The following is a 25,610-nucleotide window of genomic DNA, read 5'->3' as shown; positions in this document are numbered from 1 at the left end:
ACAATATACATATGTAGAAATGATTGGCGGTAGGAACTCAAAATTAATTAACTTGCTATCAATAAAAATCATATAATACACAAATTTAATTTAATTAGTATACATTATAGTTGTGTTCTAATGTAGTTTTAATTGATAAGTCCCATTTATTCAATATAAATTAATTAAGGGACCATATTCACCAATTTAATAACTAGAAGGTTATGCAAAGTCTTTAAATAAATTATGTAATTTCAGATGTAATGACGGTTCTTTGAATGCTCTGATTAAAAATTCTACAAGTGATGTATTATGATAGTTTATAAGTCAAGTCAAGTCAAGTCAAGTTTATTATGTTTTCGGCTCTCAAAAGAGGGCCACATATAACAATCACATAACTATACACCAATAGATACAGTAAAAATCACAATAAAAGCCGATTGAAGGATCACAACATGAACACTGGCCGAACAATCATCAAATAACATCTACAGGTTTCATTAATAAATATCTAAAAAACCCTTAAAAAGTTAAAAATTTTGAAGCAAAACATTTCATTGGGTGGACAATAAAGGGCATGAAAGAAAGTATTTAAATTAAGAATTCCTAATTGTAGACAAATAGATTTTAACCATTTAGAGCGCAATGGACGTAATGTAGGACAAATAAACAGAACATGATTTCGGTCCTGCACTGCCTTATTACAAAAGTTACATACAGGAGATGTTCCATACCACTTTGCTAAAAGTGAATTTAAAGGAAGCAAATCATGTCTTAAAAGGTACCATAGCCTTCGGACACGATGAGGGATATTCCAGGAAACATACTGCTGGGCCTGCTTTACTGAATACGTGCTTAGGAGTAAATCACCACCCTTCTTTTCGTGTAAACCCCTGTACCCAACAACTCCGAAGGCCAAATTCCAGCCTGCATGCGGTCACAGAGCAAGCTGTATTAAAGGAAGAAATTCTTCTTAAGACCTTTCCCTCCATTAACTACAAAAAACCCCAATGCCTTAACTCCACCAGTTCTATTCCGTAAAGCAGAGTTGCAGGGATTTTTGCTCTATACACTTCCAAAAATCGGGCAAAGTGTCTTTTCCCTGTAGCAGAATACAGGGAACATAACCCCATACCATGAGCCAATGCCTTACGCGAATTATGTTCAATATGGGGTTTTTCGCTTAGGTTTGCCGAGATTATTTTACCTAGAAAGGTGTAAGTTTTAACCACCTCTAGTCTCTGGCCTCCTATAACCCATCCGAAGTTTACAGACCTACATTTTTTCCTTCCAGTAATGCACATGATTTTGCTTTTGGAGGCATTAATCTTCATAAAATGTGCTTCTGAAATAAATGTAAAGCTTGCAGGCGATTAGACAAGCCCTTAGGAGGTAAGTCTAAAATGAGGATATCATCCGCATACATTAAAACAGAGATGGATGAACCTCCAACTACCGGGGCTAAACCAACACCTGCAGCAATGGAAGCAGGTAGGTCCGCAATATATAATGAGAACAACATGGGGGCCAATAGACACCCCTGTTTTAATCCGTTCAAGGATGGGATAGTCTGTGAAAGACCCCTTTCTCCGCCTTGTAACACCTTACACCAGGTATTCGAGTGAAGGGATCTTACAAGTTCCAGTAGATGGGGCGGCATACCCAATACAGCAAGCTTTCTCCACAGCGTCGGACGGTCCACCTTGTCAAACGCTGCGGAGAAGTCTATGAATGCCGCGTATACTCCACCTCCTCGCACTCGTACATATTTGTCCATAATCACTTGAAGAGCAGTTAAGTTATCAAGTGTACCATGCTCTTTACGGAACCCAGTCTGTTCCAAAGGTAAAATACTATTTGCCTCCACCCAATCCGTAATTAATATTAGAAGACACTTAGCAAAAACTTTTCCGATAGAATCCAGAAGAGCTATCAAACGGTAGTTCATGGGTTTATCCCGCTCTCCCTTCTTAAATAAGGGTATTAATATACTTCCCCTCCAGGATGTAGGAACTGATCTAAGTGAAAAGCAGGCTTTAAACAAAGGGAAAAGAATCCTGCTCCAAGTAAAAACATCCTGCTTCAGTACTGAAATGGGCAACTCGTCCGGACCCATTGCTCCAGAAGAGCGCATACTCTTAATCGCCGAAGTAATGAATTTCTCAGATGGAGGATCCATAGTAAACCCACTGTCCAATACAAGGTCACTATCCTCAACCTCTACGCCATTTGATGCATACAAATTCAATATAAATGAGATCCAAACATCTTCAGGAATAGAAATGGGAATAGGGGAAGTTCTTGCACCACATCCCTTACCAATTATGGACCAGAATTCTCTAGATTTACCATAGACAGAAGCCTCCCTTAAACTAATCCAGAGTGAGTCTTCTTTTTCTTTTTTTAATTTTGCTCTCACTCTGGTTCTCCTTCTTTTTAGTAAGGATAACTTATTAGCAGTTTCCGTGGATCTAAAAAGAAATTGTTGCCTCACTAATTTATTTATTTCTTTATTTAATGGCAATAATAAACTAGGAACAAAAGTCACTTTCCTAGAATATCTAGGCTTCTTTGCAGTCGCAGTAAGCTTCTTCATAAAGTTTTCAAAATGAAAGAATTCCATACCCTGCCATTCTTTTAGTTCAAGTAAGGTTTGTGCAAGAATGTTTTGCAAACCCTTCATAGTAGTCGGGTTCCAAAAACATCTACCGGACTTACAAAGAAGAGAAACTCCTCTAGTACTTAAAGACCAGGTATCCGTGACCGGAGGTTGTAATGAAAGAGTTATACTGGTCACGTTATGATCGCTCATAGGAGTTTGAGAGACCATTATATCCTGAATAAAGGAGAAAGAGTCATAGTCCGTAATTACATAGTCAAGGATGGATTCACCCTTAGGGGACCTATGAGTAAATTTAGCAGGGGTATCAGATGGCATCCAACCATTTACAATTAACTTTAAAAGTTCTTCTAACATTATCTTTCCTCTTTTGCTAGTTTTTATTTTAATTGGGAAGATAGATTGGGGTATATTATATGCCTCTTCTTCAAACTTATTTCTGAACAAGTCTACGCTTGAGTTAGTAACTTTGCTATTCAGATCGCCCACGAGTAGAATATAGGGGGGCTGGTCAAGCTCTAATAGTTGTTTAACATAAGAAAACATTTGCTTCAATACAGTATTAAAACCATCTTCAGGCGGAATGTATGCATTAATAATTACCAGGGAATACTGGCTACCTACACTGGCTAGTTTATTAATAGTTATTGCTTGAAAAAGGTTACTTGTGTCAACATAATGGGAAAATTGCCATTGTAATGAATTAGACAGGAGGCAGGCAATTCCCCCTTTTGCGTGACCTTTTTTCGCTGGCGTGGCTGCTGCCTCAAGCACAAAGTAATCTTTCCCACCATACAAAATACTTTTACACCAGGTTTCTTGAATGCATATCACATCCGCATTCAGAGTAAATAAAAAGTCAAGTTTCTCCGGTCTATTATGCAACCCTGCTGCATTCCAGGATATAACTTTTAATTGACTGCTAAAGATGTTGAAACAGTCTTGGATTATCCGTAATATTATTAGACAAGACTCCTGGAAGCCAGTTCCACCGATGATTATCCTCAGTTATAGGAGCAATCAGGTTCAAAGGGGTGGGTAGAACCTGGGAAACCATACGTTTACCTCTTGAGACCCAGATTTTTAAATCTTTATTGGATGTGGACATATTTTCCTGCCTAAAGCCCAACTTTGTGGCCCCCTCTCTAGGGAAAATATAATTTCCCGTATAAGAAAAGGGTAACACATCAATCCCTCTACATTGGAACGATTCCGCCTGTTGTAGTACAAGATTAGCTATTATTTTAGAATAGAATTTTGCCCGTACACGTAGACCCTTTTCATACCCTACTAAAGAAACCAAGTCAATGTCATTCGACTGAATAAGTTTTAAACATTCAATATCCTTAAAACAATTAAGCAACCATGACCTGTTTAGGTATAAGTCAGAGTCAAATAAGGGCAAAAAGTCCAAAGTCAGGGTATCCACATAAGAATTAGGAGCTTTAAACTGTACAGAAGGAGAGTTTGTAGCAACATCAACCGGCAACCGAAAGATAGGCGCTGATGGGTTAAGTGCCCCTGGTACAACAGGAGTAGTTCTTGTCACCTCTTCAATTGGAGCGATGGGCAATAATGCATAATCCTCTTGATAAGGGGCTCCCCCAGCATTGGCACAAATATTAAGTGGACATTCGACTACAGAACCAATAGTACAAACAGCAGCCTTATTAGAAAAAGTGTCCAATAAAGATTTATCTTCAATATCTACAACATCATGTTCTTCTGTATTTATATGTTTTTGAAAAATGATTTGCCTCTGTTTTTTCTTCTTGTACTTACGAACAGGTTTCCTATTTTTCCCTTTATTCTTTCTACTTTTTTCTTTATCTTTTCCATTTACATCAAGATTCACTTCAGGCTCCTTTTTATCAAGGGTGAAAATTGGGAATAACTCATTTCCAGCGTTTAAGTCCACATCCAACAAACTTTCTTCCTTTAGGATAGGTTCTGATACCTTCATACAATTTGAAACAGATGGAATAGGCATCCATGAGGACTCATGTTTGTCAACCACTACTGGCATACCTGCAGGAGCATTTTTTTCCAATAAATTATTGCTATCCGAAGCATTCTGCAAGACAATCTCCGGGGCAGGAATAGTACCATTTTCTGTGCTTTTTGCCAATAATACTTTTAATATCTGTGTAACTGAGTCCAAGGTGCAGTCAGAGCTCCCAACGAATTTGCCCAATAAAGACAATATGGAAGCCAGTAAATGTTCTAGTGCTATCAAGGAATCAGAGATAGGTCTATCCTCTTTTGGAAACCCAGAAGCGGTAATGGGGCAAATACCGGATAAATTAAGTAGTGAGCTCCTAGAATCATTCTGCATTGAAGGAATGTCATTAGATGTTATAGAAGGAGTACTACTATATAGCAATAATCCTGACGTCGTGGCTCCAATTGCTGTCTTACTGGGATCCAGATGTTTCAGATTTCCATCCTCCATATAGCGACCACATAATTCAAGGTCAATACTGGACAAAAAAGACTCTCCTTTTATAGCCACGTCAGGACATTCTGCACCACTAGGAATGTTAGATAGAGGTGCTTTCGTATCTGTTATCCTATTATCAGGCTGCTCTCCCCCTAAAGTGCATACTGGGAGATTAGCAGCAATAATTATTGGCAGAGGGAACAAGTTGTTTATAGAGGCTGACTCAGAGTTGGAATCTTTTTCCACATCAGGCGGTGCACCCACCAAAGGCACCATCTCAGAACCAGCAACTACCGGGACTGCCAAAGACTTATCAACGGGTTTTTCCCATAATTTCAGTAACTGCATCTGTCCCTTCAATAACACACTGTTGTCATATTTATTCCTCAGGGGGTTAGATCTGGTTTTTATACATGACCTCCCCCCTAGAACTCTTCCAGAGCGTAATTTCTTTGCAGTCATCATAAACGGAGAAGTAACCAAGCAGCAGTCATCTCAAGGCTGGATTATGCGAGCTCCTTACTGGTTGGTCTGAATCAGGCGGAGATCGGGCGCCTACAACGGATTCAGAACGCCGCTGCAAGAGCGGTGGTAGGCCTCCCAAGATTCTGTCCTACCTCTAATACCCTGCGGTCATTGCATTGGCTGCCGGTGGCCCAGCGGATCCAGTTTAAGGTCCTCTGTGTCGCCTATAAAATTCTGAAGGGGTCCCCAGCAACGATCCTTATGGCCCTTCTCGCCCACTATATCCCAGCTCGACTCTTAAGATCTGCAGACCTAGAACTAGCTGTCGTGCCGCGCTTCAAGCGGAGTCGAGCTGGAGGACGCTCGTTTCGAGTGCGTGCGGCGGTTTTGTGGAACTCCCTGCCCCCGGCGATTCGCGCTATGAGGGATCTGTTTTCTTTTCGCCGTGCGGTGAAAACTTTTTTATTCCCTTAGTTTTTCTTTATTGGTTGCTTATTGTTTAGTTGTGTTGTGCAGCTACCTTGTCGGGCGCCAGGACGCTCCTTCGCTGGAGCATCTGTGCGCCAAATAAAAACGCATAACATAACATAACATATTGCTCCGAAGATATATATATAAATAACAATAACTAGTCCTTATAGTGAATCCTTGGAGAAGCTGACAATAGTTGCTCGGCCAGTATTCAGAGATATCTCCTTCAAAGCGACACACCTCGGATCACTAAATTAACTAACATACAATGAAAGTAATGGGGCCCAGCCCAGCCTACCTCGGCCACTGAGGGCCACAGAGGGCCCGCCCTTTGCCCGGGCTTAGCCCCGGGCACCCCCGCACGCTCCCGCGACGCGGGTGGTGCCGGTGGTTTTGAAGGCGCCTCCGGGCGCTCCTGCGTCACTTCCTGTCCCCGAGTGCTGGGGCACCTGGGAGATGTAGTCTCCCTCCGCTCGGCGGCCGCGTTTGGAACTGCGGCGGCGGGAGGGAGACAAGTCAAGCTAGCGGCGAGTCCTTCGCTGGAATAGTGAGGGCAAGGTGAGTGTCCAAAGTTCCCTCGCAAAAGAAATTACAACCGCTCCACCGGTGGTGCCGGTGGTTTTGAAGGCGCCTCCGGGGGCTCCTGCGTCACTTCCTGTCCCCGAGTGCTGGGGCACCTGGAAGATGTAGTCTCCCTCCGCTCGGCGGCCGCGTTTGGAACTGCGGCGGCGGGAGGGAGACAAGTCAAGCTAGCGGCGAGTCCTTCGCTGGAATAGTGAGGGCAAGGTGAGTGTCCAAAGTTCCCTCGCAAAAGAAATTACAACCGCTCCGCCGGTGGTGCCGGTGGTTTTGAAGGCGCCTCCGGGCGCTCCTGCGTCACTTCCTGTCCCCGAGTGCTGGGGCACCTGGGAGATGTAGTCTCCCTCCGCTCGGCTGCCGCGTTTGGAACTGCGGCGGCGGGAGGGAGACAAGTCAAGCTAGCGGCGAGTCCTTCGCTGGAATAGTGAGGGCAAGGTGAGTGTCCAAAGTTCCCTCGCAAAAGAAATTACAACCGCTCCACCGGTGGTGCCGGTGGTTTTGAAGGCGCCTCCGGGCGCTCCTGCGTCACTTCCTGTCCCCGAGTGCTGGGGCACCTAGGAGATGTAGTCTCCCTCCGCTCGGCGGCCGCGTTTGGAACTGCGGCGGCGGGAGGGAGACAAGTCAAGCTAGCGGCGAGTCCTTCGCTGGAATAGTGAGGGCTAGGTGAGTGTCCAAAGTTCCCTCGCAAAAGAAATTACGTTATGATAGTTTATAAGCTGCAGATGTGAAAGGCAAGTTAGAATTAATGCAGTGTATCTAGCGAGTTCACAACATTATGAATAGCGTTCTACGAGCTATAGTAAGTTTTTTACGTGGCGCAAATGATAAATTTAAGTTATAACTGTAACTTTAGAATTTCTACTGTTTGTGTGGTTTAAGTTTGTTTTGTATTCAAATGTAATAAATGAAGATTTCCTATCTGTATATAATCGTTCAACTTTTTTCCCCCAGTGAATTTCAATGCTTTTTAAAAAAAAGATTTTCAAATCATATAGGGGAGAGCCATTGAGGTTAGTTTTGTAGAGTACAGTGGAGAAGAGTGTCATAAAGTGTACTGTTGTACAGTGTAGTTTCATACAGCGGAGTGGCATAGAGTGTAGTGTTGTAGAGTGTCATGGCTTAAAGTGGAGAAGTGAAGAGTGGAGTGGCATAAAGTGGAAGGGTGTCGAGTGAAGTGGTGTAAAGTGGAGTGGCGTGTTGTAGACTAGAGTACAGTGGCATAGAGTGTATTGGTATGTCCTAGAGTAGAGTGACGTGGGGGGTCATAGAGTGGCATGTCAAAGAGTGTCTTACACTGGAGAGACATAAAGTAGAGTGGCATAGACTGGAGTGGCATGTCGTAGAGGGGAGTGATGTGTCGTACTGTTGAGTGGCGTTTCACAGACTGGAGTGACATGGAGTGTCATAGAGCGGAGTGGAGTGTCACACAGTACATTGGCATGTTGTACTGTGGCTTCACATGCCATAGATTGCTACAATGGAGTGCAGTGGTGTGGCAGAGAGTATTGTGGTTTATAGTGCAATGTCTTAGTGCCATGTTGTAGAGTGCTGTGTTGTAGAGTGCTGTGTCGTAGAGTACTGTGGCATAGAGTGTTGTGGAATATAGTGGAGTGGTGTACAGTAGAGTGGCCTACAGGGGAATGGCCTACAGTGGAGTGGGATAGAGTCGAATGGCAGAGAGTGGAGTGGTGTAAAGTGAAGTGGAGTGGTGTAGTGTCTTTCTCTCAAAGGTCTAGCAAAGCAAGGTACATTTTTAACTGTCTTGATTATGGTTGAGTTAGTGCACTAACCTGTGTTGCTTTCATTTGTTTTCTGTGCTCTTATAATCCTCTCTTTTTTTTAGAGGGAGGCGGCATGGACATCTATTAGGGGTCGTAGCTGCGACCCCTGGCATACCCCTTGGGATCCCTGGCACTACCTTTGCAACCCCTTGCAACATAGGTGGCAAAAGCAGTGCCAGGAATACAGGGGCAGCTCCAATCTCCTATTTTTTGTTCATTGTTTATTGCAATAATAGCGAATAATATTTCACTATTCATTATTAGTGTAATAGAGTACAATTAACTGGAATATAACCCTCTCTGGTGGCTGAGGTAAGTAAGAAATGCTTTTAAATGTATTTTAAGTGTGTGCTTATGGGTAATAGTAGGTTTACGTGAGAGCGAGTGCGTGCCTGTGGGAATGTGTGTGAATATGTAAGAATGCGTGTGTGAGTAAAAGAAAGGGTAAAATGGTGCATGATGTCCCAATCGCTACCCGTGGCCTTTTGGTAAATTGACACTCATGGGCGAAGGCCAACGGGATGCCTAATTGTTGTTGCTGCATAAAGGTGCAGACAGCAGCACAACCGGAGCCAATAGCCCTCTGCAGACGAAGGATCTTATTTCAAGAGGAATTGAATCTTCAGGTAAGTCTTTAATTGGGTGGATCTTATTCATTTGTGGGAGACACAATAAGCAAGAGTTGTAGAGTGTCATGGCTTAAAGTGGAGAAGTGAAGAGTGGAGTGGCATAAAGTGGAATGGTGTCGAGTGAAGTGGTGTAAAGTGGAGTGGCGTGTTGTAGACTAGAGTACAGTGGCATACAGTGTATTGGTATGTCCTAGAGTAGAGTGATGTGGGGGGTCATAGAGTGGCATGTCATAGAGTGTCTTACACTGGAGAGACATAAAGTAGAGTGGCATAGACTGGAGTGGCATTTCGTAGAGGGGAGTGATGTGTCGTACTGTTGAGTGGCGTTTCACAGACTGGAGTGACATGGAGTGTCATAGAGTGGAGTGTCACACAGTACATTGGCATGTTGTACTGTGGCTTCACATGTCATAGATTGCTACAATGGAGTACAGTGGTGTGGCAGAGAGTATTGTGGTGTATAGTGCAATGTCTTAGTGCCATGTCGTAGAGTGCTGTGTTGTAGAGTGCTGTGTCGTAGAGTACTGTGGCATAGAGTGTTGTGGAATATAGTGGAGTGGTGTACAGTAGAGTGGCCTACAGTGGAATGGCCTACAGTGGAGTGGGATAGAGTCGAATGGCAGAGAGTGGAGTGCTGTAAAGTGAAGTGGAGTGGTGTAGTGTCTTTCTCACAAAGGTCTAGCAAAGCAAGGTACATTTTTAACTGTCTTGATTATGGTTGAGTTAGTGCACTAACCTGTGTTGCTTTCATTTGTTTTCTGTGCTCTTATAATCCTCTCTTTTTTTTTAGAGGGAGGCGGCATGGACATCTATTAGGGGTCATAGCTGCGACCCCTGGCATACCCCTTGGGATCCCTGGCACTACCTTTGCGACCCCTGGCAACATAGGTGGCAAAAGCAGTGCCAGGAATACAGGGGCAGCTCCAATCTCCTATTTTATTGTCCATTGTTTATTGTAATAATAGCGAATAATATTTTACTATTCATTATTAGTGTAATAGAGTACAATTAACTGGAATATAACCCTCTCTGGTGGCTGAGGTAAGTAAGAAATGCTTTTAAATGTATTTTAAGTGTGTGCTTATGGGTAATAGTAGGTTTACGTGAGAGCGAGTGCGTGCCTGTGGGAATGTGTGTGAATATGTAAGAATGCGTGTGTGAGTAAAAGAAAGGGTAAAATGGTGCATGATGTCCCTATCGCTACCCGCTGCCTTTTGGTAAATTGACACTCATGGGCGAAGGCCAACGGGATACCTAATTGTTGTTGCTGGATAAAGGTGCAGACAGCAGCACAACGGGAGCCAATAGCCCTCTGCGGACGAAGGATCTTATTTCAAGAGGAATGGAATCTTCAGGTAAGTCTTTAATTGGGTGGATCTTATTCATTTGTGGGAGACACAATAAGCAAGACCTGCTCAGTGGAATCCTTAAAGCCAAGAAACAGCTTTGAGATGAGGGCATGGTGTTTATAGTACCAACAGCGGTCCTAACATGTGACGTGCTAAAAACGTGCGAAATTTGAAGCACATTGCTTTTTTAGGAATTGGAAGGTCATAGTCACTACAAGGACCAAAGGGAGGCCTACATTTGTCAGGGCGAGGACCTGGGGATCATGAATTGAGCATACAGATACAGGGGCATAGCATGAGAGTGGAACGGCTGGCTGAGGGCATGCAACCAGAACTGCTTGTTGGGGTCGTTTGAGGCATGTTCACAAGCACAGCAGGTTATGACATGGACTCAATTTCTTATTGTATTTTAGATTTTTATTAGCTGCCATTATCTGGCATCTGCTCCACAAGTGGGAATTAAATGATTTAATGCTATTAATTCAAATAATTGTATTCACCCTGAATTGTTTCTTGAGCCAGACTTAATGGTGAAATCAGATGTTGTGTAGACCAGAATGGCATTTTTAAAGCACTGAGCTGTTCTCAGGGAACAAGTCAAAGACCACAAAGCCTCTCCTCAGTCACATCTTTTATTCTCGCTGGAACCCTACTTGATACTCGTTTCAGATAGCCAACATTGTATTTTTTACCTTGATTTAGGATAAATGTACTACATTGCCCTTTGTTTGCCCCCCAATGTTGGCCGCATTCCCCTCCCCTTAGTCGGGATTATTTTTCTCCTCCGAACACTTTGTCCTTTATCATGTTTTGTAGGTTTACAATCGCCTGGCTAGAGGTGTCTCATACTGTTACTTAAGCAATTAGGTTTCCTACAGGTAAGACTGGCTTTAATTATTCGCAGATGAACTGAACCTGCATACCTGTGCAGGTTTTTCTAGTTTTTCGCCATTTGCTGTAAATGTGAGATCTCTTTTACGTGTTTAATCTTTGTTTGGGTTGTGCAACTCATTCTCATCAGCCAGTTATTGTATTGGATGATTTTTACTTTTATTGTTTTTTCCCCTTGTGATGATGCATGACTAATATGCATGATTTTTTGTAATTGTTTTTATCTTTTATGGTTTTAGACAACTAAAACCGAATAAAGATGTATTGATTGATTGACTAAAACATTTTCCTCCTTAGTACCTGAGGATCTCTGGGATAAACATGCAGGTATAATCTTTATTTGATAGTTAATTAAAACCATTCAGATAATTAAAAACATACACTCCTCAATGCCTCTAATACCATTTGTACACTAGGATAATTAACAACACATGTTTGCATCTCTCCCGGGACCACATATAAGCTTTGCAAGCATGGTACGTATAAAATCCCATGTCTCCTCAGCACCTCAGAGGCACAAAGATCAAGTCACCCCCGCTTACCCGGATATATCAACGTTTAGAAACAGAGATGCAGAATTAAAGTGCAGAGAGCTTGTTTCATCTAAAATAACAAAGGGGTATATTCACAAGAACGTGTACTAAACATTCCCAAAAAATACTAACACACCTTTACACATCGCAGCCTATCGCGGAAAAATAACCCCGCGTTAATGTGGAATTGACAAGAAGGCAGTAGCATGCGAAAGTCTGCCGAAACTGCGGCCAATGTCCGCGATGCAACCACCTTGACGGCGATAAAAACACAAACCTCAACGTGAAAAAACATGCGATGGGCCAAAGCGCGATGAGGAAATCAGCAATAAGCAGCGCCAGGCCTGCAACACACACATGGCAGGTGGGAAAAATCACTATAAAAGTAGAAAAAAACACCCAAACACAAACTGACCAACTCCCAACCACCATGGAGGCAGGCGCAGAAGACGAGCGCAACCCCACTTGCACCCCGGACGACCAGCCTGGGACCTCTGGGACAGGGAAGGGCAAGGACAAGAGGAAGACGAAGTTCAGTCCGCATGAAAACAGGATCCTAGTCACAGAGGTGATGGAACATCATCAACAACTGTTCGTCACCTCCAACGTGTCATTGGGAGCCAAAAATGGGATATGGCGTGACATTGTGGACAAGGTGAATGCCGTCGGAGAGCACAAGAGGACAATGGACGAGGCCAGGAGTAGATGGATTGACATCAAGCGAAAGACCAAGGAGAAACTCACAGCCAACCGGAAGACAGCAATGCAGACTTGAGGTGGGAGCCCAGCGCCACAGCTCGTGCTGGATGACATGGAGGAGCTGGTGTCGACAGTCATCAGTGTGGTGACTGTGACCGGAGTCGGGGGACCCGATACTGCTCCGCAAGATACAACACAACACAACCGCAACAGGGTGAGTGACCACCAGGTACTCGGGGACGGGTGGAGATGGCCACAATGACAGACATGCACAATCAAGCAGAGCACAGTGCACAGCCACAATGACTCTGGGTCATGGCCCTGATCTACACACTGTCACAATGTACAATGCCATGCTGTCTGAATGTCAACATGTACCATGCGGCTACACACATGTGGACACATTGTAATACACCATCTCCCTTTCACATTGCAGAGGCACCGTCAACACCTCCTGCACAGCAGTCCCAGCCACTCTTCACTGATGATGAGGTGGACACCACCAGCATTGAAACCCAAGCCCTCCAACACATCATGGACATCATCCGCAACTCACCTCCAGGATCAGGGCAGGCCAGCTGCATCGAAGAGACCCCACCAACTACTCAAACCACCCAGCAGGAGGCACTCACAGCCCCGCCAGCCTCCCAAGACCCCCAGGAACAAACCATGGCCTTCCAACGCCGTGTGGTGGGGGGCCAGAGGGAGACGGCTGAGCAGGTGCAGGTGGGGTTTGGCCTCATTGCGCCCAAACTGGACACCATCCATGGGTGTCTAGGTCCCATTAGGGACCATCTCCAGTCCCTAACGGACACCCACGGCCCGCTCTATGGTCTCCAACGCGCCCTGATTGACATCGCTGGAGTCATGATGCGGAGAGAAGAACACCTGTCCTCTCAGACTGGCTCCAGCGATTCTAGCCGTGAGCTGGAACACATGCGAAGGCTCATGGAGGACATGGTGGGGATGGAGGCGGAAAGGATGGCAGCCACTGCTGCACATCAGCAAAATGTAGCTGGGGTCTAACATGCCCTGCAGATACTCATCATGGCATTGATGCCACAAGGCGTGGCGCTGATGAATGCTGCTGCCCCCACACCGTCCACATCTCCGCCCCCTGGTGTGTCAGTGCCTCACAGTGTGGCAGGCGTATCCACCCCGGCACTTGATGTGTCACTGCCACACAGTGCGGCCGACAATCCTCCTCCGGCCCCTGATGTGTCAGTGGCACACAGTGCCGCAGCTGGTACTGCAACACCCACATACGAGGACGAGGACATAGGTGGGATTGTCGTCAGAAAGAGGCACTAGCATTCATTACTGCTACCTGGCCTTTTTCTGCATGGTGCCGCACATGGCCCGATGACTTCCCACTGACCCCCGATACACTTCGCTGCACTCACCTTGGACCGCGACATGGACTGCCATATCCTGTTTGATTTGATTGACCAATTATACGGCAACCAGACTGCGGACTGTACCTTTCTTCTTCCACAGTACCTGTCATCCCCGGATGGACCCTGGCTGGCCCATATTGTGTGGTGTACTTGGCATGGCCCTGTACCGCTCCAGCTGCAAAACTCCACTGGATGTGCAATAAACATCCAGTAGCGCACTGCTGTGTCATGTCTTTCATCATTCATGTATGAATATGTGGATGAAAGTAGAGACAGTGATTTCCCTTACGTCAATGCTGCACATCTGGTGGGATACCAGTCACCGTGTGCTACATTGCCTATTGTGTTCCGGGTGCCGTGGACACTACAACAGGGACACACGCATTAGTCACTTCCTGGGCCGGACATTGACTGAACCAGGCCCAAACCCGCCGAGTCATTGTTGCAATCCCTGCGCTGGTCCTGCGTTCACCAGGCCAGATCACTCCGCTAACGCTCAAAGGGGGGCCCACATAGCTACCTGTCGCAGGCGCACTCGCTGGTGGTGTGCAGTTCACTGGTCTAGTTGTCAGCATGTCATGGCCACTCCCAGAGGGCAGGTTTGCACACACACCACACCCATCCGGCACAGGCCTAACAGGCCATGTGACCCCGCAAATATAAGGGGCCGACTACGTCACATTTCCCTCTGCCGGTGGTGACTGGATGACGGACGCTCCACGGTGCTCAATCATAAATGGCCCATGAGTTTCTGCGCACAGAGTTGGTGGCACCCGAAGCCTTGCGGCCGTCATGGGCCTACCACCACGTGGCACTGACTGGCATTGCACAGGTCAGTGGCACCCGAGGCTTTGCGGCCGTCAGGGGCCTACCACCACGTGGCGCTGACTGGCGTTGCACAGGGTTACTGGCACCCGAGGCCTTGTGGCCATCAGGGGCCTACCACCACGTGGCGCTGACTGGCGTGAAGCCTGCGATGATGAAGCGTTCACTGATGTGGTCTCCACCATTGATGACTCAGGGCCATGTGCGGGCCCGCATGATGTGGACCATGTAATGGTGGCGTGACCGGGGCCTGGAGCTTTCATGGGCACGTGGTGTCCCTACGGATGGACACACTGGTGGCAGCAGGTGAGCATTGGTGCCTGTGTGCGCAGCAGCGACAGTGTCTCTCTCTCTCTCTTCCTTCCTTTCCTTCTCTCTCTCTCACTCTCTCTCCCTTCGTTTCCTTCCCTCTCTTTCCCTCTCTGGCTCACTTTCCTTCTCTGTTTCTTTGTGTCTCGCCCCTTTGATGTGCGCATGACACACATCCTGATTTTGTGTTTTCGTTTCCAGGCTGTGTTGTCGAGTTTGTCCCTGACAGACCCGACAGGAGTCTTCCGCATTGGTGTTTTGTGTTGTGTTTCAATAAAGTTCTTGGTTGTTACTTCAGTGCTGTCTGACTGTTTCTCGTTCTTCTGGCCACACATGTGTATTTATTTTGGCAATGTGTGTCACTATGCATTTGTTGTGGCTCTTGTGTTGTGCACGGTATGTGTATGTCCGGGGGGTGGGGCCGGGGGACCTGGGGTGGTTGTGGCCCTCATAGGTATCCGCGGTGCATGATCATTGTCTCCATTGCGTCTGTGGGTCTTCAGGTGTGACTTTGAGTTGGGCTCCCTTTTATGCTGCAAGTAGTCTTCCTGCTTAACACCAGCAAAAGGCAGGTGTTCATTCCCTGCTGCTACCGCGGCGTATTGCCTGTTTTTGTTTGGCAACGCAGATCTGGCGATTCTAGCCGTGAGCTGGAACACATGCGAAGGCTCATGGAGGACATGGTGGGGATGGAGGCGGAAAGGATGGCAGCCACTGCTGCACATCAGCAAAATGTAGCTGGGGTCTAACATGCCCTGCAGATACTCACCATGGCATTGATGCCACAAGGCGTGGCGCTGATGAATGCTGCTGCCCCCACACCGTCCACATCTCCGCCCCCTGGTGTGTCAGTGCCTCACAGTGTGGCAGGCGTATCCACCCCGGCACTTGATGTGTCACTGCCACACAGTGCGGCCGACAATCCTCCTCCGGCCCCTGATGTGTCAGTGGCACACAGTGCCGCAGCTGGTACTGCAACACCCACATGTGGGGCAGAACAGTGAACACACATACGAGGACGAGGACATAGGTGGGATTGTCGTCAGAAAGAGGCACTAGCATTCATTACTGCTACCTGGCCTTTTTCTGCATGGTGCCGCACATGGCCCGATGACTTCCCACTGACCCCCGATACACTTCGCTGCACTCACCTTGGACCGCGACATGGACTGCCATATCCTGTTTTATTTGATTGACCAATTATACGGCAACCAGACTGCGGACTGTACCCTTCTTCTTCCACAGTACCTGTCATCCCCGGATGGACCCTGGCTCGCCCATATTGTGTGGTGTACTTGGCATGAAAATGGTGTTGTGGTTTTTTCGTGTGTTTTTGCACGGGAACGCCTAGTCTGCATCTCATTAGGGTTAGTTGGTGGTGTCCATCGTGGAGATAAATTTGGGGGCAGTTATCGCGGGAATACAGGCGATGACTGCAGTTTGCACCAGCTTGTAAATTGGGTGTTAGATCTATCTCCACTTTTGATGCGTTAAGGTGGGGATAAATCAGAGTTGAGTTCTTGTGAATATCCCCCATAGTCTAAACGACCAGAAAACATAGTGTAAAGTCTGTTAAAAAAATAGGTTAAGATAAGTAAATTCTTAATAAAATATCATGCACTTGTAAATTATATATGGGTGCTCTGGGCGGGAATCCGCACCAGCTCATCTTTAGAGGGGCTGTAAGAACACACAGGGGCAAATGTAAAGTACTAAGGGCCAGATGTAGCTAATCCCAGTTTACCGACTCTTAAATACCGAATCATACCGATTCGGTCTTTCAGATTCGGAAAACGGGATGTAGGTAAAAAATCTGTAAAAAATACCGAGTCTGTAACATTCGGATTCTTCGTATCGGTATTTACCGAATCTGTAAATACCGACTCTTAAATACCGAATTTCATGAAATTCTGTACTTTTTAGGTTTCCTACATCTCGATAGTAATTTTTTACCATTTCTTATTTACCGATTATTTAAGGATTCGGAACATTCCGAATCGGTAGAATACCGACTCGTATTTACCGATTCGGTAGAATTTTGACCCCTACATCTCATTTTCCAAATACCGGTCGGTACGTTACCGACCGGTATTTGGCTACCTACATCTGGCCCTAAATGTGTAGGGCATGAATACTATTCATAATGAGCCAGTTATTTCTTCCAAGCCTTTCAGACTATCTAATCTCGCTGCTGCAGTATCCGTGACCTTCACTAAGTGGGCAGTACGTTTGCTTTCCTTCTCCTGGAAGCAATGGTTAATGGCCTCCTGACAAACCCGAGTGTTGAGTTCTCTAAATGTTGGTCTGAGCAGTTACATCTCTCCCACTCAAAGCTGGGGCAAGTGCATAGTATGTGGGCTGGAAATTCCTTTGGGAAAGGGCAGAACCAGCAGCAAATGTTATCCCGTGGATAATTCCAGCTTTGAGCCACTTGCATTGAAGAGAACCATCCGTAATTGTAAAAACTTGATTTTACAATTAAGTGATATGAGGAGTGATATTTAGAATTGTGGTTTCAGGTCCATTTCAATTATGGGCTTTCAATTGAAGGGTCACAGGGTCTTTATTTGCAGACAGCTTTTTTACAGTCTATCCCAAAACGATATATTTAAATCCAATGGATGGATCAATTCGAGCTCTTCCGAACTCCTCTGCAATAGCATCGGCTTCGGCATTCTGTGATTTATTTCAAAATTTCAATAATGAGGCCCTCTGTACAAATATCTGTTCTATGATGCTTATATCCAATCTTATATGGGGGTCTTTCATGGAATTTGGGGGCCTTAAAAGTTGGCAAAAGAGTTTGGTTTGATTCTTGTTTAACCAGTCTCTGAATTTATCTGGAAAGGGTATGAGACCATAATTCAGTGATGGTAGAAATTTAGTTTTGATAACTTGCAATAGTGGCAAGAGAGAAGGGCCTGTGATCGCTATTTTGAAAAGCCCAACCGGTATCGCCGAAGCACATTTTTTTGTAGGGCAGACATTTGAGTGCTGTGTGCGCCGGAAGATTGAAATTCGATTCCCAGGTGTTGTAGGAATTGATCATATTAATTGTGTGCTCTCCTAGTTTTCAAAACCAATGATGCAGCTTGCTGATCCTTGTGTACGTGACAAATTCCGTTTTTTTCTGGTTTATTTCTAATTAATTTCACTTGCTATAAATGCCGAGAACTCCAATGGTACAGTATCGTCTGTGTATTGTATCGTATACAGGGTTTGGCCGTTAAGCCTTTGTGGGCAAGATTTTGGAATATTTAGAGCAGACTCACTTTCACCAGTGAATAACTGGGGCCAACGCAGCGTTTTAGCCCTTTATCTATACAGATTCTCTTAGAAAGAGTACCTTAATTGTTCAGTCCGACTTGAACCCAATAATATGAGTACAAACTCCATCTACCGCACCTAAAAAAAGTCTACCTCACCCTTTTCTCAACACACCTCTCTCCAACCCACTTCTCTCTACCACTCTCCGCGCCAACCCCTCCATCTATAACTCTTTACCTGCTTTTTTTTACCTTAACAGTCTCACTGCACTTTACTGCTCGGTTTTCATCTCACTCTCTCTAGTTCTCTTCTGTGTAGTTCACCTTTCTCTCAAACTCATCTTTCTCTTTATCTCACTTCTCTCACTCTCCCTGTACTTCAACTCTCTCTACCTGTCTCTCAACCCTCTCTCCACTTTGCTCTCTGAAACCATCATATCTTAATACCTAATTTCCCTCTATATTTCAAAACTCTACTTTACTTCTTTCTATCCCACCTTTGTCTCTCCCTACCCAATCTCCTAATTTACCCCATCATTTTTGCTACTTTGCCTCTCCACGTCTTCTCTTTACATCTATTCTATTATTCCGTAATTCCTACCCTTTCCTACCTCTTTTTCTCTGTCATCACACATTGATCTATTGAACCTTCTCTATTTAAATGTAACTTCTACTCCCTGATTCTTTCTCTACTTTTCTTTATACATCTATCTACCTCACATACCTCTACATCTCTATGCACCTCACAACTCACTCTCTCCCTATTTGTCTGTATCAACCTCACCTCTGTTTTCTCTACCTTGCCTCTGATTCTCTAACTTTTCTCATTACATCCCATTCCTGTTTCTACCCTTCAACACTTTCTTTCTATGTCACTAATCTCTTGACCTAAGATGTGTTTTTATGTCTCTGCTCTGATCATATAAACCCTTTCCTTTCCTCACCACTTTCCCTACCTTGAATTTCTCTATACTTCTCTCATCTTTTGGAGTGCGCCACCCTTTTCCCTATTTTTATCTCACTCGACCTCCCTCTAAAACCTTACACTCCATCTCTGATCTTTACCTTATCTTTATCCATAACTTCCGTCTCCTTAACCTCTTTCATTAGAACATACTCTTGACACCTCTTTGCAACTCCTGTCTCCCTCCGACTACAGTTTCATTTAGCAAAGTCAGAGGCTGTTTTCTAGCCTATGCAGTGCACAAATAGAACGAGGAGATGGACAAGGCACTGGAAACGATTTAAGGAGAAAATTATCAGATTTAACCCAATGGAGCAGTGGCAATCCTTGAACCAGTGCATTTAGTTTCACTGTTGCAATGAGAATGCCAGTTGTGAAGGTGGACGTATTTCTGATTATGGCTATCTGGCAACTAAATCTACGTTTACAGTCACTATGTGCGCAGGCCTTGTTGTAGTGTTATGTTCTAGTTCACTAAACACCCACCACACCATCCTTACTATACCTACAATGGGATCAACAACCTAGTTAGACACTGATTTATTTCATAAACTATTTCTCTTGCAAAACATAATAAATTAGCGTAGAAAGAAAAGACTTTGTCAAGTTTTATTTCGGTACCCATACACTATTCTGACCACAACACAGGCACCCTTGCTTCACAGCGTGAGCATTGCTGCGTTACGGCTAGCCAGCCAGAACTACACAAGTGCACCGAGAGAGCAACACTGCAGTATTTCTTAGTAGATATAGTGCATTTCTGCTCTTTCCCTTTCATGCGATGCAGCACATTCCCTTCCCGTGTTGTGTTTCTCAAAGTTTAGTAAACCTGGCCATAGGTGAGATCTATCCTCTTCTACTAACTAGTTGTAAAGCAGAGGTGTAACCTATTATATTTTAGAGGCGGTGATACACAAACACCTTTTTTTTTTATTGCCTGGCTGTCATTTTCATATACTACAGGTGAAGGCAAAACATTGTGGTAATTCCTCCTAGTACTGGATTGTATAATCCATATTTCACCACATACTAAATACCTACACTGGCTCCCAATACTGTAAAGGTCAATATGTAGTAATATGTGTCTAGTCCACCGAGCAGTTAATGAACAAGGCCCTTCAATTCTAAATGACAAGTTTAGGCTATAGAAACTCAAGAGTGAATTCTTGATTTCTGAGTGGTTGGACAGTTAGTAGTCCACATGCAAAGAGTAGCATTATCTTTATTCTGCTAATTATAGCATGCTTATAACTGGACAAATCTAATCTTTGCACAGATGCCCCTTCTTTTTGTGTCCACCTGTTTCTGTATATCTCTTACCATTCATATTCTTTCATGCTAAAGCTCTCTCTCCATTGTGGATGGTGTAGTGTGTACAACTTCAGGGTAGCTATCCCTTGAGTTGGAATGTTACAAACAGGGTCTAGTATACAACAGCAAGAGTATACAACAACAGGACAACAACCTCACTTCCTTATACAAGAAAATGGTAACAAAGAAATCACACAACACAAATTCGTCAAGAACAAGAACACATAAAAGAGAAGCACAATTCATTCTACTCATCTCACATAATTTTCCTCGCATGCCCACAACCCGAGGCTCAGACAAGGAAAAGGACAACACCTTGTATACCAAGTTCCTACACCCCCCAAACAGCAAACAGGCAGTTGTACAATCCCTTCCTTCACTGGTCATGAAATCACCTTAAAAGGAAGTCTCATCTCATGCTTTCATATTTGAAGCAGAGCACAGTCCTACACTCTATTCTCAAACAGGCACTCAAATTATCACACTGGGAACTCCATCTTCTCAGACACTGATGGCAGAATGCATCTGTACACGCTTCTACTGCACTGGTTTTCCCTATTATGTTATGGGGAACTGCATCACACACATTCATAGAAAGGTGCTTCTATACATCAACTTCCTGCATGTCACCCGATCATCACAAGGGGGCACCTCATCTCACGTATTCCCGACACACTTAAATGAACATCCTCTCACCACAGAGGGATCCTCATCTCAAACATTCAGCATAGCAAGCGTTTATGTTATGTTATGTTATGTTAGGGTGATTTATTGTGCGCACAGATACTCCAGCCAAGGAGCGTCCCGGCGCAAAGACAAGGCAGAACATAACACAACAGAAAGTAAAAACAACACAGCTAAAACAAAAAAGTTTTTATCGCCCTCCGGAAGGTCAAAAGGTCCTCCATCAGACGGATCTCCACAGGAAGGGAGTTCCATGCTGACGCGGCCATGACCCTAAACGAGCGGCCTCCCATGCGACTGAGCCTGAATCTGGGGACCACCGCAAGGGCCAGACCCTGGGAACGGAGGCTGCGGGTGGGGACATAAAAGGAGAGACAGCTCGACAGGATTTCCGGGCCAATACCTCTCAGGATCTTAAAGGCAAGACACAAAATCTTAAAGAGAATGCGCTTCCTAATCGGAAGCCAATGTAAAGAGCGGAGGACACCTGCCACAGAACTGAATCTGGGCAGGCCAACAATCGCTCTCGCCGCGGCATTCTGAACCCGTTGCAGACGGGTTAGTTCGGCCTGGTTAGCCCCAGCCAGGAGAGAACTGGCATAATCCAGGCGAGAGATGACAGTAGCCTGGATCACCAGTTGCCTGGTTGGGGCATCAAAGAACTTGAGAACTGGTCTCAAGCCCCTTAGGAGTCCAAAACAACAGGCCGCAGTTTTTTTTGTGTGCCCTACAAAGGAGAGGCCGGCATCCAGCCATACCCCCAGATTTTTCACCTCCGATACCGGGATCGGAGTAGGTCCCAACTCTGAAGGCCACCATTGGTCGCCCCACAGCTCCACTCCCTTACCGACGACCATCACCTCCGTCTTTGTGGCATTAAGCTGAAGGCAATTGCCTGTCAGCCAACTAGCCACCGCCTTCAGTCCAGACTGAAACCTGGGGGCCTCAATTTCCGCGTCCCCGCTGAGAGTAACCGCCAGCTGTGTGTCGTCGGCATATGAGACCAAAGTTAGGCCCCACTGCCTAGCGACATCAGCCAGCGGTCTCACGTAAAGGTTGAACAACGTGGGACTCAGCGAGGACCCTTGCGGAACCCCCATGGCCAGCGGTTGGTAATTGGACTTGAAGGGAGGGATGGCAACACAGAAGGAGCGGTCATCTAAAAAGGAGTGGAACCATTGCAGCACCTGACCGCCAATACCAGTCTCCTCGAGCCGATGCAGGAGGATGCTGTGGTCCACCGTGTCAAAGGCGGCGCTAAGGTCTAACAAAATAAGCGCCGCCGTTTGACCAGCATCCAACCTTGCCCGGAGATGTTCCACCATCACAAGTAACGCGGTTTCCGTACTGTGCCCAGCACGGAATCCGTTTTGTGTGGGATCGAGGGCATTGGTCCGTACCAAATGCTCAGACAGGGCCAGATTGACATGGGCCTCAGCAATCTTGGCTGGCCAGGGTAGCAACGAGATGGGGCGGTAACTTTCAGGCTTAGATGGGTCCAGGGTGGGCTTTTTAATAATTGGGGACACCACGGCTTGTTTCCACTTAGCTGGAACAACTCCCGTTTCCAAGGACAGGTTGACAAGGGAGCATACAGCTGAACGCCCCATAAAAGCCTGATCACGGAAAAGAGCAGGCCTTACTGGATCGGATGGAGATCCAGATTTAACTTGCAGTGCAAGTTTGTCAAAGCCGTCCAAGGTGAGGGGGGGGAAAACAAGCAGAGTAGTCTGATGGTGAACCACATTAGTACTTTCCTCACTGTACCCTGTACCAGGGAATGTCCGATAAATAGCTTGCACCTTCCCCAGAAAGTAGGATGCAAGGGATTCACAGTGGGAAAGAGAGCTTACGGTCGTAGAGGTAGTCCGCTTCGTCGTAAGATCTTTAACGGCCTTAAAGATGGCTTTCGACGGATTAGAACTGTTCCGGAATTCAGTGGCATAAAAAGCCGCACGGGCTCGGCAGATGGCTCGATGGTAGAGCTTGACGGACCTGGAGTATGCAGCTTTTAGGTCAGCCCCATAGGACTTCCTCCAAGCCCTCTCAGCCCGTCTGCAGGCACCCTTTAGGGCCCGAAGAGCGCCATCGTACCAGGGACTCGACTCTCTGGAATTGATTTTAGTTGATACAATAGGTATCAGAGAGTCCAAGGCCCTGGTGATCCAAGAACAGAAGAGGTCATACCCCTTTTCTACATCCGTCAAAGGGCCGAGCGGCTCCTCTAATAGAAGACGATGGAAGTCTTCTAACCGAAGCTTTTTCCAAGCCCTCTTCTGAACCCATCTAGCCGAAGAGATGGAAGGGGTGGCAAAGACAGGGCATAGAATGGATACCAAGAAGTGGTCTGTCCACTCCACCGGAGAAACAGAGGTCATTTGAATCCCCGGCAGATTAGTGAACAAGGGATCCAGAATATGCCTCCCTGAATGGGTAGGCTGGGAAACCATCTGAGGGAGTTGAAAGGCCTCTAAATCAGAGGAGATGGAACGTACTGTCAAGCCAGAGAGGGTGTCGAAATGCAGATTTAAATCACCCATGATAGAGAAGTTGGCACAGTCTGCAACCAGAGGGCCAACAATATCGGGGAAAGCATTTCTGAACGCCACATCACTGCCGGGTGGACGATAGACGACCATCCCGGACAGGGTAAACTCAGGGCTGACAGAGACCTTGAACAAGGCACTTTCACACCCAGAGATGCTTAGGGCAGTCCAGACACAGGAATAGATGGATTTTACCACTAACGCGACACCCCCACCCCTGCACCGCCTATTCAAGGTGTACATAGAATAGCCGGGTGGGCAGGCTAGATTAGTGATAGCGGTGTCGGCATCCTGTAGCCACGTTTCAGTCATGGCAAATAAGTCTGGAGCTTCCTCCTCAATGAGGTCATAGATGTTCTGGTAGTGTTTCAGCACAGACCTCACATTCAGATTCAAGATCTTCAGGGTAGAAGGAATGTCGGTAGTACGGCGGGTCTCCGAGGGCAAAATCCCTGGGAGAGGACGCGGAGAGTCAAGAGCCCACCTATTACAGGGGCAATGGTATGGGCCACGCAATGGGTGTACCGGTGGAAGGGTACAACAGCGGCTTACCTGACCGATGGCAAACAGGCAATCCCGCGAATACGTCCGCATGATATACACCAGCATCCTGTAGTGGTCATCCTATTCACCACACAAGAAACCCCATCCCATACATTCATGGCAGACATCTATGCACCAACTTCCTTTGCTCATCATCCTTTCACCACATGGAGCCCCCCTCTCACACATGTAGGGTAGACTGCTTCTATGGATTTTATTGCCACACTAGTCCTCCTATCACCACACATGGATCCTCATCTGAATAAGTCAACACTTTGATGACCTCAGTGAAAATATGCACATTGCGCACAACCACAAAAATATTAATCACTATATTTACCACACTTCTTCTAGATAAACCTATTGCTGCATATTTCTCACTGTTGAAAAATTCTTTTATAAAATATAACTGTAGCTATTATCTACAGTTATACTCCAGTTGATTGTTAATATAACCAAGTAAGCATACAATGGTTTATATCATATTTTAATATTATATCTGTTGAATTGTTTTACTGCCTTCTGTTACCTGGCCTCCAAAAATGTTTTTTGATGCTCATCAAATATTATTTTGAGTGGTGTTTCAGATTCCTCTCCAACTGACCAAGTCATAATTTTGTAGCTGCTGGCTGATTTGTGATCATATTTGCTTGCACCTAAAATACAGAAAGTAATCATAATTTGTAAGAATTTTTCCTCAAATATGAACAAATTAAAACAACAGAAATATAATTTGCAATCCTAAAAGGTAATGTTTTGTGTCATCAATAGATTATCTACTACACATCAAAATAATCAGGCCTTAAAAGGAGACTCCTGCAACAATCAATCACCGCAAACATGACCCACCATTAAAGAATAGCATGTGCCACATGGTGAAAGAAGCAACAAAGTAAAGGGGCGAAATGTGCAGCCGTTGATTGTAGTATACGAGCAGTACTCAATGGTAAAAAACAGTGCTAAATTGTCCCAATTATCATCATTGGCAAAATAAAGACAGAATTGCATTTGATGGAGCGCAATGGTGCTCTAAAATTGTAGGGGTGCATCATAATCATGGATAGTCCGCATCCGCATATATTTTTGTGTTGTGTTAATAATTGGTCATTAGAAGGTGTTCTGTAATAATAAAGTGAAGTGAAAGGTTAGAAATTTGTGTTGTGCCATGTAACAGAAATAACGTGGCATTCATGTTGAAATGTGTAACGCTTGATGTCTATTGCAATTGCTTAACCAAATATCTGTTTGTATTGTAATGCATTAGCTTTAAACGTGCACCATATCAAAGTCTGCATGTTTAGGGATGACTAATTGTGCTGAAATTTAGTT

General features: G+C 45.3%; 1 protein-coding gene across 1 annotated transcript in view; it reads right to left on the bottom strand.

The window, feature by feature from the left end:
• LOC144819349 (UDP-glucuronosyltransferase 3A1-like) overlaps positions 1 to 25,610 on the bottom strand; it is a 511,982-nt gene that overhangs the window by 240,948 nt on the left and 245,424 nt on the right. The window contains exon 3 of the mRNA XM_078677287.1: positions 24,811 to 24,937. Coding sequence (XP_078533413.1) covers positions 24,811 to 24,937 — 127 coding nt within the window. The remainder of the gene's footprint in view (positions 1 to 24,810; positions 24,938 to 25,610) is intronic.

The sequence above is a fragment of the Lissotriton helveticus genome, chromosome 2_1, assembly GCF_964261635.1.
Source record: "Lissotriton helveticus chromosome 2_1, aLisHel1.1, whole genome shotgun sequence".
Classification (NCBI taxonomy): domain Eukaryota; kingdom Metazoa; phylum Chordata; class Amphibia; order Caudata; family Salamandridae; genus Lissotriton; species Lissotriton helveticus.
This window is presented reverse-complemented; position numbering and strand designations above follow the sequence as displayed.